Source organism: Larus michahellis, chromosome 2 (genome assembly GCF_964199755.1).
Source record: "Larus michahellis chromosome 2, bLarMic1.1, whole genome shotgun sequence".
NCBI classification, from domain to species: Eukaryota; Metazoa; Chordata; class Aves; order Charadriiformes; family Laridae; genus Larus; species Larus michahellis.
The window spans coordinates 26,623,845-26,640,496 of NC_133897.1; the positions used below are offsets into that span (position 1 = coordinate 26,623,845).

Here is a 16,652-nt window from a genome sequence, read left to right on the forward strand (position 1 = left end):
ACATTTCACTGTGGGTACTAAAGCAGCTTTGCTGTGAACTGACAAAGCCCATAAACCCCTCGAGCAGCCATGCCACTCCCAAAGCAGCACAGCAGCACCTGACCTGAACAAATAGCTATATTCAGACAATTAAAATGACATACCAGCTTATGTATTTGGAAGACTGGGGCTTTCATTTCCATTTTTATTTCTTTCCGTTGCAGGCAGTTGTGTCAAAGTCAAATAAGGTACCACACAGACCAGGGCATTTATGCTATGGTTCATTACAAGTTCTTTTACCAAAACTGCGATGTCACAACTTCAAAAGAAAACAATCCAACAAAGCCAAACACAAACCCCAAACCGAATCCCTACTGTTCACTGCATCTTGCCTTTATTTTAACCTCACTGACAAAACAGTGTCTAGAATCAGTAACATCAAGTCCAACAGTATAAAATATTTGATCGAAATATCCCTTCAGGGGAACACTGCTGCAACTCAGTGGTTGTTTCCCCCCCCCAAGAACACAACTTGAGAAGTCAATTTCTCTGTAGAATGGCAATACGAAATCATCTCTCTACCCCAGTTTTTAGTTACGGTTTGCAGACTAATAATCAAGGTCTTAAAGGTCTTGAAATTCTTGGCAAAACAGTATTTGAAACAACTTATGCAACAGTGGGAAGTTCTGAGTTAGCACCTGTGCAATGAAAAAAGTGGATGAAGAGTACAATCTATAGTTGTTGACCACTCGGGACGGACGGGCAGTTTGTTAAAGGCTCAGAGGACGCCCAGCAATGTTACTTCAATGGAAGACAGAATGAGAATTTCATGTAAAAACTAAAATCAAATTGCTTGTGTTTTCCTGCGTGCACATTTAATTTATAAAAGCTTTTTTTTCAATTTATAAAGCAACTAATTTAACGTAAAACAGCTTTATGATTTAAGTCAACATTCTGTAGCCCTCAAGTACAAAAATATAAATACAAACTGTTTAAACAGTATCTTTAATGAGATTCTGGCAGTCGTTTTTTTATCTAACAAGACACATCACGTAACAGGTCTGCCACTGAACTTGCTTAGAGTAAAATCAGCTTCAATATGAAGCTGTTAAGGTATCAAAACCCTGCTTTTTACATGCTAAATATCTTCAGCAAGTGTGCACTTAAACACAGCAATGAACTTAACTATAAGAATAACTAAATACATACATGAAACTCTGCATGTGGAACGTAATTCATAGAACTGGTTACAACAAATGATTACCTGCATTTCGTTAATTTAAAAATGGTACAAATCATGCAAAACAATTCTAAAGATAACACAAAGAAAGCTACCAGTGTTTGCAAGAAGTGTTCCAACTAAACCAAAATTACATTAAATGAAATATGCATATTTACTAGCAAAGATCTATCGCTATTTCAGAGGTAAAATCTTCAGGTTTTGAATGTCAGTTATACTGCAAAATGTCATTGCTCTTGCTTAATGCAGAAGCACATGCTTAGAAGCCCAGAACTGCTTATTCAGAAAAAGCCTGCTGACAATAATTCCGGCTTCGCTAGAATCAGAGATGCTGCACGGATTAAAAATAGCAGAGATTTGCAAGAATCAAAGGCAAAGGCACCCTGTTCAGTTAGCCAAAATGGTAGCATTCCCTTTCTCATAAGCATGACGACGGTAATGGGGCAGATGATAAACATTTCTACAAAGGCAGCATTTTAAATGTTATCATTAATTTCCCATTTTGTAAATGCCATTAGCAGACATAAACTATTACAAGCTGCTGTATAATATTAACTTGCAGGATGAACTCGGGATTTTATTTGTCCTGATTTACAAATGAAGACTATTACTAATGCTTTAAAAGACTACTTTTACTATCTAAAAAGTTTAACTCTTATTTTCCAATATTTTACACCTCAGCTGGACTACCATCTCATACGGTTTCAAACATCTAACACTGCTTATTGGAATTTTATAAAAGTTGTACCTCATGTATTAAGCAGCAGGCAATAACAATGGTCTTTCCCAGCACAGCTGCACCTGGCTGGCTACTGAAAGATTGGGAATATTTCTAAAACACAGGAAAACTCATGCAGTTTGGTAAAGTTTGCTGTCATTTCACAGTTTAAGTTTCCTTTAGTCATTGCACTTCTGTTGATAGTCTTGTTTTTTTAAAATATTATTCCGAATCCGAATTTGAACCAGCAATCTTCTTTTTCTTCTTTTTACCATGTTTCTTGTGCTTCTTTCTCTTTTTTGTTTTATCCTAAAAAAAAAATAAATAAAAAAATAGAAGTTATGGTATGAGAAAATTGCCATCTATTAAATTCTGCTAATGCAAAATGAGAGCACAGAAAGGGTATCTTTACAAAGACATTTCAAAGGAGATTTTTATAGAAGCCTATTGAGAAATCACAAAAAGAAAATTCATATTTTACCCAGTAATTTGCAATATTATGAACAGTCTTCAATTTATCTCCATCACAGTCTGGCTATTTCACATCTCTCATCACTGCCACTGTTATATTTCCTAATCTTTTAAATGACTTTCGGTGCTTTATAGGTTTCTGAGAAAGTAATAAGGAAGCGCTTTGACAAGCAGTGACATCTTCTATACATGGGCATAACGAAGATGTTTACAGATTTTAGAGTAAGTGCTTATATTTACCGTGCAAAATTAAGTAGTTCAACTACACTTGGCTAGAATCTCCAGCACTTGTACCTCGTTTAAAATAAAATAATGAGGATCTCAATTGTAAATATGAATACACTTAATTAACATTACTGGATTCAGTCCTGAAGTTATCCTGATCACGGTAATACAGAAGCTGAGAGATACAGTCTTGTCTTTTTGCAAGCAGAATTTAAACTGGAATTCTTGAACAGGTGTGACATTATGTAAACAAAACCATCTTGGTATAAAAGCTTTTATACATATTACTTACACAGTTCTTCTAAGAAAAAACCCATAATCGGTGACTGCAAATTTTTTGGCAAACAGCTTATGTGATTATGAAAAAAACCAAACAAGTTCCACGGAAAATGTGCATTGAGTATCACTGATACTCCTATGCTTGCATTTTTAGGTGACTAATTTAAGCTTTCCCTTCGTAATAGCTCATCTAGACAACTGAGATGGCTAATTAGGAACACTGTTGCTGACAGGGGAGATAGAAAGATACACAGACATCTCAAGTGAGCACTTTGGGTCTCAAAATCACCCTACTCCCAACTGAGGAACCTCAGGTACACATGATGAGTCTGGGTTCTATATAAATCACCGCTGAACGTTCCTCACACTTTTACCAACAGAAACAAATCAACAACATTGAGAAAAATAACAGGTTGCTGACAGCTTTTTATTTGGTTGGGGGAAAAATATATTAGTATAGATGTTGCAGTGATTATGTCCCAAGGCCCTTTTCATGGTCTGGTAGAGGTGGCTTACCAATGAAGAATTACACACAACACTAATGAAGGAACAGCACTAATGTCTGTGTGGCAAATTGCTACCCTACCTGATGCTATACAGATATTAGTAGTTCTGGTAGGTTGATATAGAGTAAAAGGTATGCTACAATAAGCATTAAACTTTTATGATCTCAAATCATGTATATCTATATAGGTAAAATAGTGACAAATTCTTCCTTTGGTTCAACAAATGAAAAAGTGACTTCAGCAGGTAAATAGAGAAATCGGTAATTTAGATTCATGTGAGTGTAGACTTTTGCTATAAAAAAATGTGTATTACTGAAAAATGCGAAATTGGAAATTAAACAAATACAGAGCATTTATATCCTAAAACTACAGTATGAGTAAAGAAGGATACTTGCTGTTTTCTCTTTTTCCTCATTGTTTTTCTTCTTTTTTGCTTGCACCTAAAAATAAAAAAAATAAATCAAATGTAACGGGAGAGTAGCTTTGGAAATGCTGTTTTAAATAAAAGTTTGAGCTTTTGTTGCATATAAATGAATGATAGCACAACAGTAGTAGAATATACTGAACAATAACCCATGAAGAAACACTGGTTATCTGTGTTATAGTCTAGAATATGCATTATCCGATTTGGGAACACACTTCACTTTTAACACACAGCAGAACAAGAAACAGCAGAGATATAAAGGTAAAATTACTAAGCTAATAATACGGTAAAAATTCTTAATGAAAAACTGCAACACATTGCAACCTTCCCAAATTTTGTAATCCTAAAAGAGTACAAATCCTCAAAGTAGATATACACAAGGATGAGAATATTATTATGTACACAATTTTTGTAATTCACTGGAAAAGGGAGCAATAAAATTTTAGCCATCTTGAAATCTGCCAATCTATTCACAAACACCAGAGAGAAGTCTGCAAAGGTCACCACACAGATCACTTAGTCTCATTTCATTGAGCTCTAAAATATCCATAAGAAGTTGAAAAATTTCAAGAAAATGGATACAAAATGACTGTAGGTGATAGGAGCTGTACTAAACAATTCTTATTAGAAGTTTTTATTAATGAGAAAAATACAAACAACTTTGAATGTGCTGTAATCAACCGTACAGGGGAGAACAGTTTCAACAATATATTAGATCTAAGCTAATTCATTAATTCACTCATGAATCAGTAAGCTAAAAGCATTATAACACGTGAAATTGAGGTTTCACACTGACCTCCTCTGTCTGATCCGATTCTGATAAGGATTCTGATGATAAAGGTCCATCACCACGACTGGCCTTCTTCCTTTTCCTGTGGTGATTTTTTCCTTCCTACACAAAGTAATATGTTTGCAAGTAAAGTCAGGCTTTTCAAATTTTATAAAACTTCTGCTTAAAACTTAGATTGAAATATTATTTCTAAGTTGTGAAATATTTTTAAATATTTTTGACATTAAACTAATTACTCATCAACAAATTACCCTACCAACTGTTAAAATGCTTTCAGTGGCAATAATCTTTTTCTGCATATACCTTTCTCTTGTTACCAAGATACAGCAGCCTTCTAAAAGTGAAGGGAATAATACTACAGTATAATCTATTTTAAATCATAACACATGAAAGAGTAAGCATTTGAAAATAAAATGTTTCACCATTTTTAAATACTACTGAGTAAAGAAGATGTCTCAATATGCACATACAAACACTGCAGCTTCAGATTCTTGCTTTGTTGATGAAATTAAAAGAAAAAGCTCCCTCTACATTTGTGTCCAACCAGGACAAGCTGTCCCTGCCAGCTGCACTTCAACACTTCGTATATAATCTCAGTATATTTAAAGGACAGTCTTTTTTTTGATATTATTTTAAATTTTTGATGCTGCATGAAATTGCTCTGATGACCTGCTTCCCTCCAACCCCCTCCCTCTGCTCTGGGCCAGGCAAGGTGTTCCTAAGGCTGAAGCTGTTTTCTTCCGTTCAATTTCTAAGGCCAGAAACTGACAAAATTCTTGCTAATCATCTTTTTGCAAGGTGGGACCACACATCTCACCTGTGTCTATTTAGTCTATTATAGGTACCTCAGTCCTTTCCCAAAAGTACACATGATGCAGCCCATTTGAGAGACAGGGCATTTTCAGGTAGGGGCAAGCAAATGCCCTTTGCTTTCAGATGATGTGTGAAAGTAGCATTACACCTTAATCAAGAATAAGGGGCTATGGTAGACACTTGGTCTTTGAAGAAAAGCTACTTAAAGTTAAAACAAGTTGGTGGGAAGTGGAAACTCTGAAATGGAAGCATGAGCAAGGAAAAAAAAATAATCAAAACATTTGCCTTACGCAATGGAGAATTTGAACGTCAAAGTCAATACTGTTGACTGGAGTAGTAGGGGCCGATGTGATAAGAAAGGTAACTGGAGAGCAATACCAGGGTGGACTCTCAAAGCATTGTTAGTTTACACATAGGGTAGAAATAACTAAAATTAAAGTCAGCAAGATTATTTGCATTAAACATAACAGAAGGAAGAAAGTCCTCAGATGTGTGTACAAAATGGTGAGGTGGTTGGAGGGAGAGAGGGTTTTCGTGCTCAGAGAAGAGGAGACAGAATAAGGTAATTTTTCTTAAGCTAATACATTTTTCTCTGGATTTTTTCAAAACCACCAGAAGTACAGTATCTATAATTATGACTACATTTAGATAAATAAATCCTCTGCTTGTTGTTCCTTAATTTACAGCAACAAGGCAGTCTCCTACCAGGCATGTCACTGAAATATCACCACACATCTTTTTAGCTCAACGTGACTGCTCAAGATAAACCCCAAAATACTAGAATGCAGCTCATCTGCTAGAGCAGATTAGATACTTTCTTCATTTACCTTCATAACAAGAACAGATCCAGCAGTTTCCAGTCACAATTACTAAAACAGGAGCTGAACACAACTACAAGTCTACCTCAAATCGGGGGTACTGAATACCTTCTGCCTGTGTTGTTTTGGACAGAAAATTTCCATAGGTGTAAATTGAGGCAATCAGTATTAAAAAAAAAAAAAAGAGAAAAAAGAGAGCATTCTATTATATACGTAAAATGCAGTTCTGATGTAAGTATTTCAAGAGTAAAAATACCTTCTCTCTTTCATAATCTTCCTTTGACCTTTTCTTTTTTGTGCTGTCCTAAGTAGAAAGAAAAAGATAAACCATGATAAAATTATTTCAGGAAAAAGGTAGATATCCCAAAAGCCGCCCGCCTGACCCGTTGTCTTTTTCTGTCTATTGAAGGTCGTTCTTCAGAGTTATTCTTTCTACCTTGCAGTTAACTGGAAAAATATGAAAAAGCCATAATTTTGATGCAGCCACTAATTTAATGAACCAGTGGTGTGAAAAGGTCTGTATGGAATCAGGTAACAGAGTACTTGCAATACATGTAGAGAGCCTATGGAAAGGATACCAGCTGTCACTGCTGTAACCACATATAACGTACATCTAACATCTAACAGTCTGTAGTCTTTATTCTCCATCAATGCCCATGTCCGCTGATCTGGCAGGGATTAAGCAAATATTTCCATGGAGATTTCTGCCTTCAAATTTCAACAGTAAGGGTATCTCCATGTCCCTTCATGTAGCAAGCGTTTTCCAACTCCCGTTAGCGCAAATTCATAGGTGTATGCAAACAGTGATTCATCACAATTTATACCACACTGAATTAGGTATTCTGGTGAAAGCCTGTCATAAAGTCTACACATGTAATCTTAACAACTCTCTGTATTATTAATATTTAGACAAGAAGTACAGTTACTGTCCGCTGTAACACAGAAAAATGCTAGCACAACACAACAAATTGCCTCATATATCTTTTCCACTTTTTTGTTCATTCAGTAAGCCTGTGTATGTACATTGCTCTACTGTCAGAAAAGGAAAAAAAAAAAAAAAAAAAAGAGACACCCTCAATTTAATATGCATTTGGGAAAGGCTCAGTTCTCCAATGGTCTACAGTAGGAAACTACCCAGTCCACAGATATTTAGAAAGGCAATATCCTGGCCATGGTATCTGGCAATATCTGTATTTTCACAGATGGTGTACAATTAAATAGCATATTTACAAGAACTTCACATAACATTTTTTTTTAAGGGTTAATGTCCTATTAAAACTAAACATTTGAACAGCACAAGAACTGCCTATATCTGAATTTTGAAAAATAGCTAAAAATTGCCAGAATAAAGCATGTTCACTGTCCTGGTTTGAGGAGTTTCTAAAGTTAAAATTATTTTTGCCAGGCATTGTAGCCAGTGGAGGTAAATTCCAGATTGCATCTGAGTGCCGCTCAGCTTCAATAAGAATGCATGGCTTTAAATTTGGAAGATAAAAAGTATCAATATGCAAAAGTCAGAAGTGTTTGTGTAGACAAATAGCACAGACTGAGAAAACTTGCCAAGGGTAGCACAGCTGCATATTTACCTTGCTGTCTGACTCTGATTCGGAAGTTGAGCTTGTTGAAGATTTCCGTGAGGAGCGGTATTTCTTTTTCCTTTTTTTCTTCCCTTGCTTTTTGTCCTATCCACAAATATCATAGGAAAAAAAGAAAAACACAAATTTGAATTTATTCTCACTAGAATTAAAGACTTACATTAAATGTAAAGAAAAGGGAACACCAAATTCCTACATGTTATCACGTTCTCTTGAGGAATAATAAAGTATACTACAACTGATTTCTTTTAGTGGAGGACCTTCATAACTCTTCTGTACTGAAAAAGTGTAAACTGGTGAAAAATCCAGGTTCTCTAGATTTTGTTTATTATTTAGATGTGTGCTGTAGAATCTGATTATTTGTAACAAAGATTTTTGCTAAAAAGTAAAAATGGTATGTTTGCATTTTTATGATTAGATGGGGGTTCTATTGAAAAAGCATACAATTCAATGTCAAAACAGAAATGGATCCAGTTTACAAGCCAGCCACTCAAAATTTATAGTGCTCATAAAGAAATTCTTGAACAGATATAAATCTAAAATTCACAACTTTATTATATGTACCAAATGCATAAAAATTAAATAGTTTTACGCAAACCAACCCCTCAAACAATACTACCAAAATAAGCCTCATAAACAAAACATTATATTCTAGTAAGTTAGTTCTTACCTCATCTTCTGAATCAGATGAACTGCTGGAAGAATCAGAGCTTGATGAAGAAGAGGAAGATGAAGACAACTTGACCAAACACAACAAAAAGTGAAGCTTGTGAGATGCAGCATTTTGTCTGGCAAATAGTCAAAAGTCCATCCAAACACTTTCTTTAAAATCTCTTAATTTGAAGTATTATCAATGATATTTTACTTCCCAGAAGCTGGTGTTACATAGATTTTCTTAAATAAAACTGTAAAAAGTGACTTCTAACATTTCTCATTTAATAGTATATATTTAATGCTCTTTTCCTCCCCTTAAGCAGAAGTAAAATTCTCCTTCTATAGAATGTAAGCCACCTCTCTCAAATAAAAATCAGTCGATTTAACAGCTAAATTTAAAATTACAGCTATATTCATTCTTTCCAAAAGAGCTTAAATGACAAATAGGAACAACCTCAAAGCAAAAAAACTCAGAAAACCAAAAATTTTGCTCACCCTATTAGATTTCTTCTTTTCCTTTTTCTTTTTCTTAAAAACAGAATAAAACAAATGTTACTTGGCATCATGTTCTTTTGTTGTGCATTTTGGTTTATGTACTTTGATGCTGGCTTTCAAAATGTATTTATGACATTCTGTATTGGCAGCATCGATGATAAATCCAGTTCCAAACACAGATTGTATGAAATTGAAAAAAAACTTACCTCCTTCTTTTTGGAGGAACTCTCATTTCCACCCAGTAATTTCTCCCTGTGTTTTTCCAGTTCTTTCTTCCAATTCTGAAAACAAAACCAAACAGAAACAGTGACATGAGCATCATTTCCAAGCAGCTTGTTTTAAAAGACCTTTTTCAAAATCTTGTCCTCTACCTGGCATTATATAGTTTTCACAAAACCCACAGAAAATAAACAACATATAATGTTAAACAAGGCTATAATGCATTTGATTTTGCAGAATTTTAAGTGAAATACTTTGTTAGTTCACACATTAATCTTTTAAATCCAAACAAGTTGAACATTGTCATTTATCTTGGAGGTCGTCAGTTATGGTATTTTTGGTTTTGTATCACAGTGCTCTTGCTGGAGTGCTTTAGAAAGCCAGGGAACCCTACCAGAAAAACACTTATTTTATCTTTGGTTTAAAATCACATGAAGCAAAATTTCAAGACAAAGTCTCCTGGTCCTTCTTCAACGTATGGATGTCTTTAGTGTCTGTTCTGGGCCTTGTTGGTGTCAACAATGATTTGAGTATTAAATTATTATACACATCTTCGTAGAAATGCTCTTATTTTTGTTAGGCCAAGCACACTGCACGGGTAAAAGTCTCCTCCCATTCCTCCTTTTCAATTTCTCATAAGCTTTCCAGGTTTACCAAAAATCCCCCCTTCAAAAGCTCTGAAACATCAACCTGCTCCCATGAGCCTGAAAGGCTGCTAGCTTCAATCTGCACTATTCCTGCGTCCTGTGGCAGACACATCACGTGCTCCCTTTTTTATGATTATTATTATTCCGACCCTCCCTTTCCTCACATTGAAGCTGCATATTGTATTGGCAAAGCAACGTGCTTTGTGCTGAAGGGACAGAAATATCAGGAATTAAGTAAGATTATACCTGTGCAATGCAGCACGATACACAGATCCCCAAGTCAGCATACTGTGAATTAGCTGAACAGCACTGCTGAGAGATGTGGCAGATTAGCCAGGACACACTACTGTGCATAATATATTTCCATGGTCCAAGGTAGCATCTACGCAGTATTGCAGCAGGTTTTTTTTGATACACCAGCTACCCACAGCTACCCGAGGGGTCTCTGACAACAGCCTGTGTTTTATTAGGCGGCTTTCTCTTGAAATTATTTTAAGACTGTGTACTGTTAGGTCTTAAACAAAAAAGCACATCTGTCAGTAAAATAGGAGAGATAGCACAGTAAAAAAGTAAAAAAAGTAAAGCAAGCGTGGAGATACTATGTCCTTCAGTAACACAGGAGGAGCATGATCTACTTCAACCAAAAACTCACACACAATGAAGACTACTGCTTGAAGCTCATCCCAAGATACCAGAACCCAAGAAGGAACAGTTAAATTAATCATATACTAATGTCTTCCTACGTATACGACAGGAGTTATATGTGAAACTTTCTTATACTATGGTGATCTCCAGTAGGTACTGAACACAAGCATCAGAACAGCTGCATTTATAGTAGGGAACCAGCATGGAATGTAATCAGCATAGGATGAGAAAGTAGTGCTTAACAGTCCTATCAGTATATTGAAGGCCATTCTTTGTACCTCCTCCCGTATCAATATCAGATGTACATTCCTTGCCAAAGACATCTGTTTCCAGTAATACACCTCTTTCCAATATATTTGGATAGTGTGACCTTAAACAAGTGAAGATTAACACAACAGACTTTAGTTTATCATACTGGAAAATGCACGAGTTTCATTTATATATTTACATTTATGAAAAGTTCCAGTTTTATTCAGCAATTTTCAAAACTTTTTATATAGTGTTTCTCTGAATTGAGAGAAGCTCTTCATTGATTAAGGGGTAACCTTAACATCCAATACAAACAAAACATTTACTCATTAAAAGCTTGAGCGAAGTGAAATATTATGGATACTTGGTGCTGTTAACAATCATGGAGGAAAAGTAGCATATGAGTCAAGTATTAACATACTAATAACATTACCAACCTCATTCATCTTTTCTTCAAACTCAGCCAAAGCCCTGGATCCTTTCTTTTTCTTTTCTAGTTGCTCTTTCACTTCTTCCCTACATAAAAAGGATGAGACATCACAATTTTCACAATTAGAAATACCTTCTGCAGTGTCTAACTTTTTGTAGGGCTTTTTGAAGTTTAGCTTTGGCTGAACTTCCAACAGAAAGAAGAATGAATGTGTCTTAGATGTTATGCATATGGTAACCTAAACCTAATAACTTAAGTATGCTAGCTAAATCCTTCTGAAAGATCTAAAGCTAACTTTGCAATTAGGTAAATTGTTCTCTAATGTCTTATGAAAGGAGGCAAAATGGACTGAACATAGAGCAAGCTCTTGGTAATATCTCAAAGTGATGATTTTGTTGGGTAGGGTAAACTGTGCTCTAAGAATATACCAGCAAAATGTTTGTCTAGAGATTAGTTTAAAAAATAAATAAATATGCAGGCTTTAGGTATTAGGATTTGTGAAAGAAGTCAAATAACCAACATTTTCCTCTTCTGAGCAAGCTGCCAAAATATTTAAAGACAAATGAGAAATATGTATTTCAAAAAGAAATACTATTGTTTTAAGAAGAGGAGATGGAACACATATTTAGAAAAGAATGCCTTGGTCAGAGACAAGGAATCTTTCAAAATGTATTAATGGGTATTCTGGGGAGGAGGTAGGTAACGGTGGCATCTTAGTAAGAGGGAACAAATCTTTTACTTAGAAGGTCAGATAGGCATTGCCACTTACCATGTTGGTCTTGGCCTGTTCAAGTAGTCTTGTATTGTTGGTCCCGAATTTTGTGCAGGACCTCGCGCTCTGGCCATAGCTATGGGATTCATATAAGCCTTGAATATGAAAGAACAAAAAGAAATAAAAAATTCATCAGCTGCTCTATAATACCAAAATCTGTCTGTACTGTTCTTCACAGAAACATTTTCTCACCCACTGACTTGTTTCTAAAAACATAAAATATTTAACTAAACCAAGCCGATTTGGTCTGGCAGAAAAACTCAGGTAAGTGCTTTCAATTTGAGTTATGCTGCGGCAGAATGAATTCATCCACAAACAGTCCACGGTCCTTACAATAATTCCCCTCCCTGAGCAATGATTTCGCAAACTGAGGACAGCACAACTGCTACTGAAATATTCTTCCTTGGGATATGGAAAATGTAATTAGATTTCGGCTTACTCTCTGGGACAATAGATCTTATGCCTTTAGAGTTCTGCTCAAAATTGATGATAGTAGATTCAACAAATAATGCATAAAGTTTCTTGCTGTAACACCAAAACAAGCAAGCAGTGGTGCTCCGCTACAATTATGCGCGTATGAAAATTCTGTGACTTAGGGCTATTTTAAGGAGGAAAAAAATACAAAACCCCAAAACCCCCAATGTTATGAGGTATTCCATCTTTCAAACCCATGCATCCTCTTCATATTCACTCTAGAAAGGTAATAGGTTATGAAAGGTGAATTTAAAACTTAGAATCCATAATCCACCTCTGCAATTAATGGAAAAACTCTAATCTAGCAAAAAATTCTTCAGTATTTTTTTATTCCAATAATACTTTGCTCATGCAAAAGGAAGGTACGTGTACCCCTTTACCTCATGGGCTTTTATCACTACGTCATCCCAGCACTTCACAATTTACTTTGCAAAACATAACACACGCTATTCATACTATCCACAGTTCAGAGATGAGGGGAAAAAAAAAAATCTCAAATAATCAAAACAATGACTAACTTTGGGGTTTTGTTTCTTTCTTTTTTTTTTGTTTTTTAAAGTACAACATTTTGTAGATTTAAAGTAAAGATTTGACCATATGTGCAGCTCTTACAAGTCCAACACTGCTTTTTCTCAGGCCATAAAGTAAGCATTCAGACACCACCCTACACAGCAAGTGACCATATGTGAAAGCTGTCAAAAGCAGCAGCTGCTGCCTCCCCTGCTGTTCCCCCCCCCCAACACTGCAGGAGAGGTGGCCACAGCAACGCTGGGTCTCTGGGCTGGACGGTGAGCAGGCTGGTGGTGTTCAGCTCTTGGGGCTACATTCAGTCCTCAAAAAGGGACTCCAGGCTCTGCCTGCGAAGAGGCAGCAGCTCAGAGGGAAGCACTTCCCACACCAAATTTGGCTCACTGTCCATCAGCTGGACCACACTGAAGCAATGAGAGGACTCTTTCAAGTGGACCATTTTTTGACTCAAGTTGACTTTGCAACTTTAAGGGTGACATTTGCTGCCATTTCTTGGGGCTGTGTTTTGTTGATTTAATTCATGCAAAAAGACTAACTAACAAGGGGAAGTAAATGCTGACGTATGCCAATTTAAACTAGTTTAATCTCAGCTTGGCATGTTCTGTAGCCAGGTGGATGTACGCACTCAAATAGTTATAACACTTAAAGGTATTCACCTTATTAACTCTAGCATTTTATTACATTACAAACCTACAAATGAGTAAAAATTCTGCATTTGAATTCAGCTTTGAGTGGAAAAGGACCTCCTTTAGCAAGGCAGGAAGGCAGTATTTGAACACTGTTTTCACTAAACAAAGGTAATTTAAATGTACTAGATCCACTAAAGACAACAGAAACGTAATTCGTGACTTGCCTTACTCCAGTGAGCAAAATGAGTCAGCTCTTTTTGGTTACTGTTCAAGAATTTGTATCTGAAAGCTCTAGCTTCTTACATAATTATTATTCCTAAAAAACAGGATTTCTTGCTGCTCTTAAAGTTAGCTACTTTCTTACCGAAATAACTAACCTGAAATGAACACCCCACCACCCCCAACAAAACTTGCTCTTTGCCTGCAGAGGAGGCTACAACTGTCAAATGTTGTTTTTCTGCTTCCTCAAACTGACCCCAGATAACCAGCTAGGAAGCTTCCTCCCTGCAGTGGCTTTCTTTAACTTTCTGGCAGCAAGCACATAATGACTGAATGCCGCTCTATATTCCACAATTAGGAAATTTATGTCTTAAAACATGTTCTTGTTATTTCAAACAGCTTATTTATGAAGAATTACTTCACCAATAAACATTTCTTAGAAGTATTTACACTACTTTGCCAAACTGCATGTCACTAGCAAGAGAGAGCACAGAAATGCACTCTCAATAAAGGAAGTGCTTGTCTGCACATTCATTTTCTTCTTTCGGTAGTTTGCTCAAGTAGTTATTAAGAGGTATTTGTTGTATAGCTTTCATGCTCATGAAAAGCATAAGGCACCTTCAGTCAGCTAGGGTTCTCTGGGCAAGCAGTACAAACTACAACTGCCTTGCAGGTATCCTGCAGATGTGAAAAAAACAAATTTATTTTCCATCTCCAAATAGTGAAAACAATGGCCTATTTATAAAGTGACATGGGAGAGACGTAACAGGTGAAAAGCTCTATGATCATAGAAGAGAAGCAAAGGGTCCTATATTATAACTTGTCTTTACTAGCAGCCATCGTGGCATAATGAACTTTATATAGGAATATAAAGATTGGCTGGCTTTAGTATGTTTATCCCAACTGTCCCATTAAAAGAAAATTAATAATAAATAAATAAATAAATAGAGACCCAAGTACACACAAAAACATTACAAGAGCGCAATACAAGTCAAGCATAGGCCGGATCTTGTAGTCTAACGCCACCAACTCATTCTCAGTGGACTCCATTATTTTCATGCCGTAATAAAGTAATCAAAGACACTCAGCTATCCATTTGTATACGTCCATCATGCCTATTACATATTATTCCACGAAGGTAAGCAACGAGATTTCCCTGAATGGATCTGAGTACCAACTCACAGCATATACTACAAAGGGGAAAAAAAAATAAGTCTTACGACTTGTTTTTAATCATAAAACTCATCAATTTTAAATTTACAATGCCTAAATGAAACACGAGCATAACGTGAATGGCTAACGCGTATGAAAAAGTTTAAAGAGAAATACGAGGAGGGGTGAGTGTGCTAACAGTGTAAAATTAGGCTCTGCAATCAGGGGTGTAGAAGCGCATTTCTGGCCCCGTGACTGCTGGCTCCCGAGGTCAGCAGAGCTGCGTAAAGCCGAATTTCGAATCCCTCGGGCACAGCCGGAGGCCGAGTTGAAGGAAACACGGCGTAGTGACGATGGGCGCCACTTCAGCGAATGCTGCAACCCACACTGGGAACATTTTATTCCTGTAAGGACCAGGCCAGCATCTGAACCGCCTCCACTTCGCCGATCACAAAGCGGGCGTCAGTCACGACAGCTGCCAGCTTTGACACGGCCATTCGAGGTTCTGCCGGGGAGCCGCGGGCAGGTGCCCACCCACACTGAGGGACATCCCGGGCCGCGGCACCGCCGGCCGCCCAGGCCGCCCCCCCGGCCCGGGCGGGCCCGCCGGGCACGACCCGCCTTTGTTGTCTGGCGGCACGGGGCCGCAAGGCCGGCCGGCCCCCCCGTTCGGGTGCCTCCCGCCCGTTCGAGGGCCTCCCGCCCGCCGCGGCGCAGGCCCGGCGGCTCGGGGCCCCTCTTCTCCCCCGCTGCGGGGCGGCGGCCCCCATCTAGCCCCCCTCCCGTCGGCGGCCGGAGCACGGACAGGCCCGCCTGGGCCGCCACAGCGGTGCGGCTGGTCGAACTGAGGCAGCGCCCAGCTCCCCACAGCTTCCCGGCCGGGGCCCGCCCGAAGGTGCCGCGGCTGTGGCGGATCCCAGCGCCGGCCTGGCCCCCGCCGAGCTGCCCCACGTTACTCACCACCCGGTTGTCCCGCTTCCCCATGGCGCCGCCGACACCCAGCGCCCGCCGTCGCCTCGGCCCAGCCCAGGGTCCTTTCCCCCGCGCCCGGGAAGCCGCGCCGCAGCCGCCCCGGCCCTCCTCGGCCCCGAGCAGCCGCCGAGCTCCGCGGAGCGACGATGGCGGCTGCCGCGCAGCGCCGCCTGCCGGGCCCGCGGCGCCACCACGCCCGGAGCGCCCCCTCGCCGGCGGCGGCCGTTAACGCCCCGCCTCAGCGCCGCTCGGCTGGGGATGGGGCGGCGGGAAGAGGAAGGGCAGGAAGGGACTGTGGAAGCTGGGGAGCTTTAATGCGGGACGCCGGTTAGGGGGTGGCAATGGCGGGGAACCGGCGGCGGTGAGGGGCCCGCGGCGCGGGGGGCAGGCGCCCGGCAGCGGGAAGGCGATGCTGGGCCGGGCCTTCGTGAGGGGGAGCTGGGGGAACCGAGGGTGGTTCTGAGGGGAGAAATACAATGCAAATGTGCGTTTGTATCATGGGGCCCAGGGCACCCGTCTGGAATAAACATCCCAGGAGAGGACAGCTTTTCGTTATGAGGGTTTTTTCTCCTCTTGACCTGTCTAGTGGTCGGTTACAGGTGGAACGGTGGTGTTCCTCCTTCCTTCTCCATCCTTCCTCCCTCTTCTTTCAGGAGGTGCATAGACTAAGGTATTGTGAAATAGCAGCGTGTTCTGGCGTAGAATTCAA

The 16,652-nt window shown here is 38.9% G+C and overlaps 1 protein-coding gene across 2 annotated transcripts; it reads right to left on the reverse strand.

Annotated features, from left to right (window-relative positions):
- Positions 1-351: 351 nt before the first annotated feature.
- FAM133B (family with sequence similarity 133 member B) lies at positions 352-16,124 on the reverse strand. 2 transcript variants are annotated; one of them, XM_074574674.1, is made up of 11 exons: positions 15,932-16,124; positions 11,967-12,064; positions 11,205-11,283; positions 9,214-9,288; positions 9,008-9,040; positions 8,529-8,597; positions 7,850-7,945; positions 6,520-6,567; positions 4,639-4,734; positions 3,814-3,858; positions 352-2,246 (listed from the first exon to the last, which is right to left on the reverse strand). In XM_074574674.1, the coding sequence occupies exons 1-11, from the start codon at positions 15,953-15,955 to the stop codon at positions 2,160-2,162; spliced, it is 750 nt and encodes a 249-aa protein (XP_074430775.1). In that variant the 5' UTR covers positions 15,956-16,124; the 3' UTR covers positions 352-2,159. The 2 variants fall into 2 exon arrangements, with proteins under 2 accessions (XP_074430775.1, XP_074430774.1); XM_074574673.1 differs by having other exon boundaries at positions 3,810-3,858; positions 15,932-16,102.
- Between the last annotated feature and the right edge of the window lie 528 nt (positions 16,125-16,652).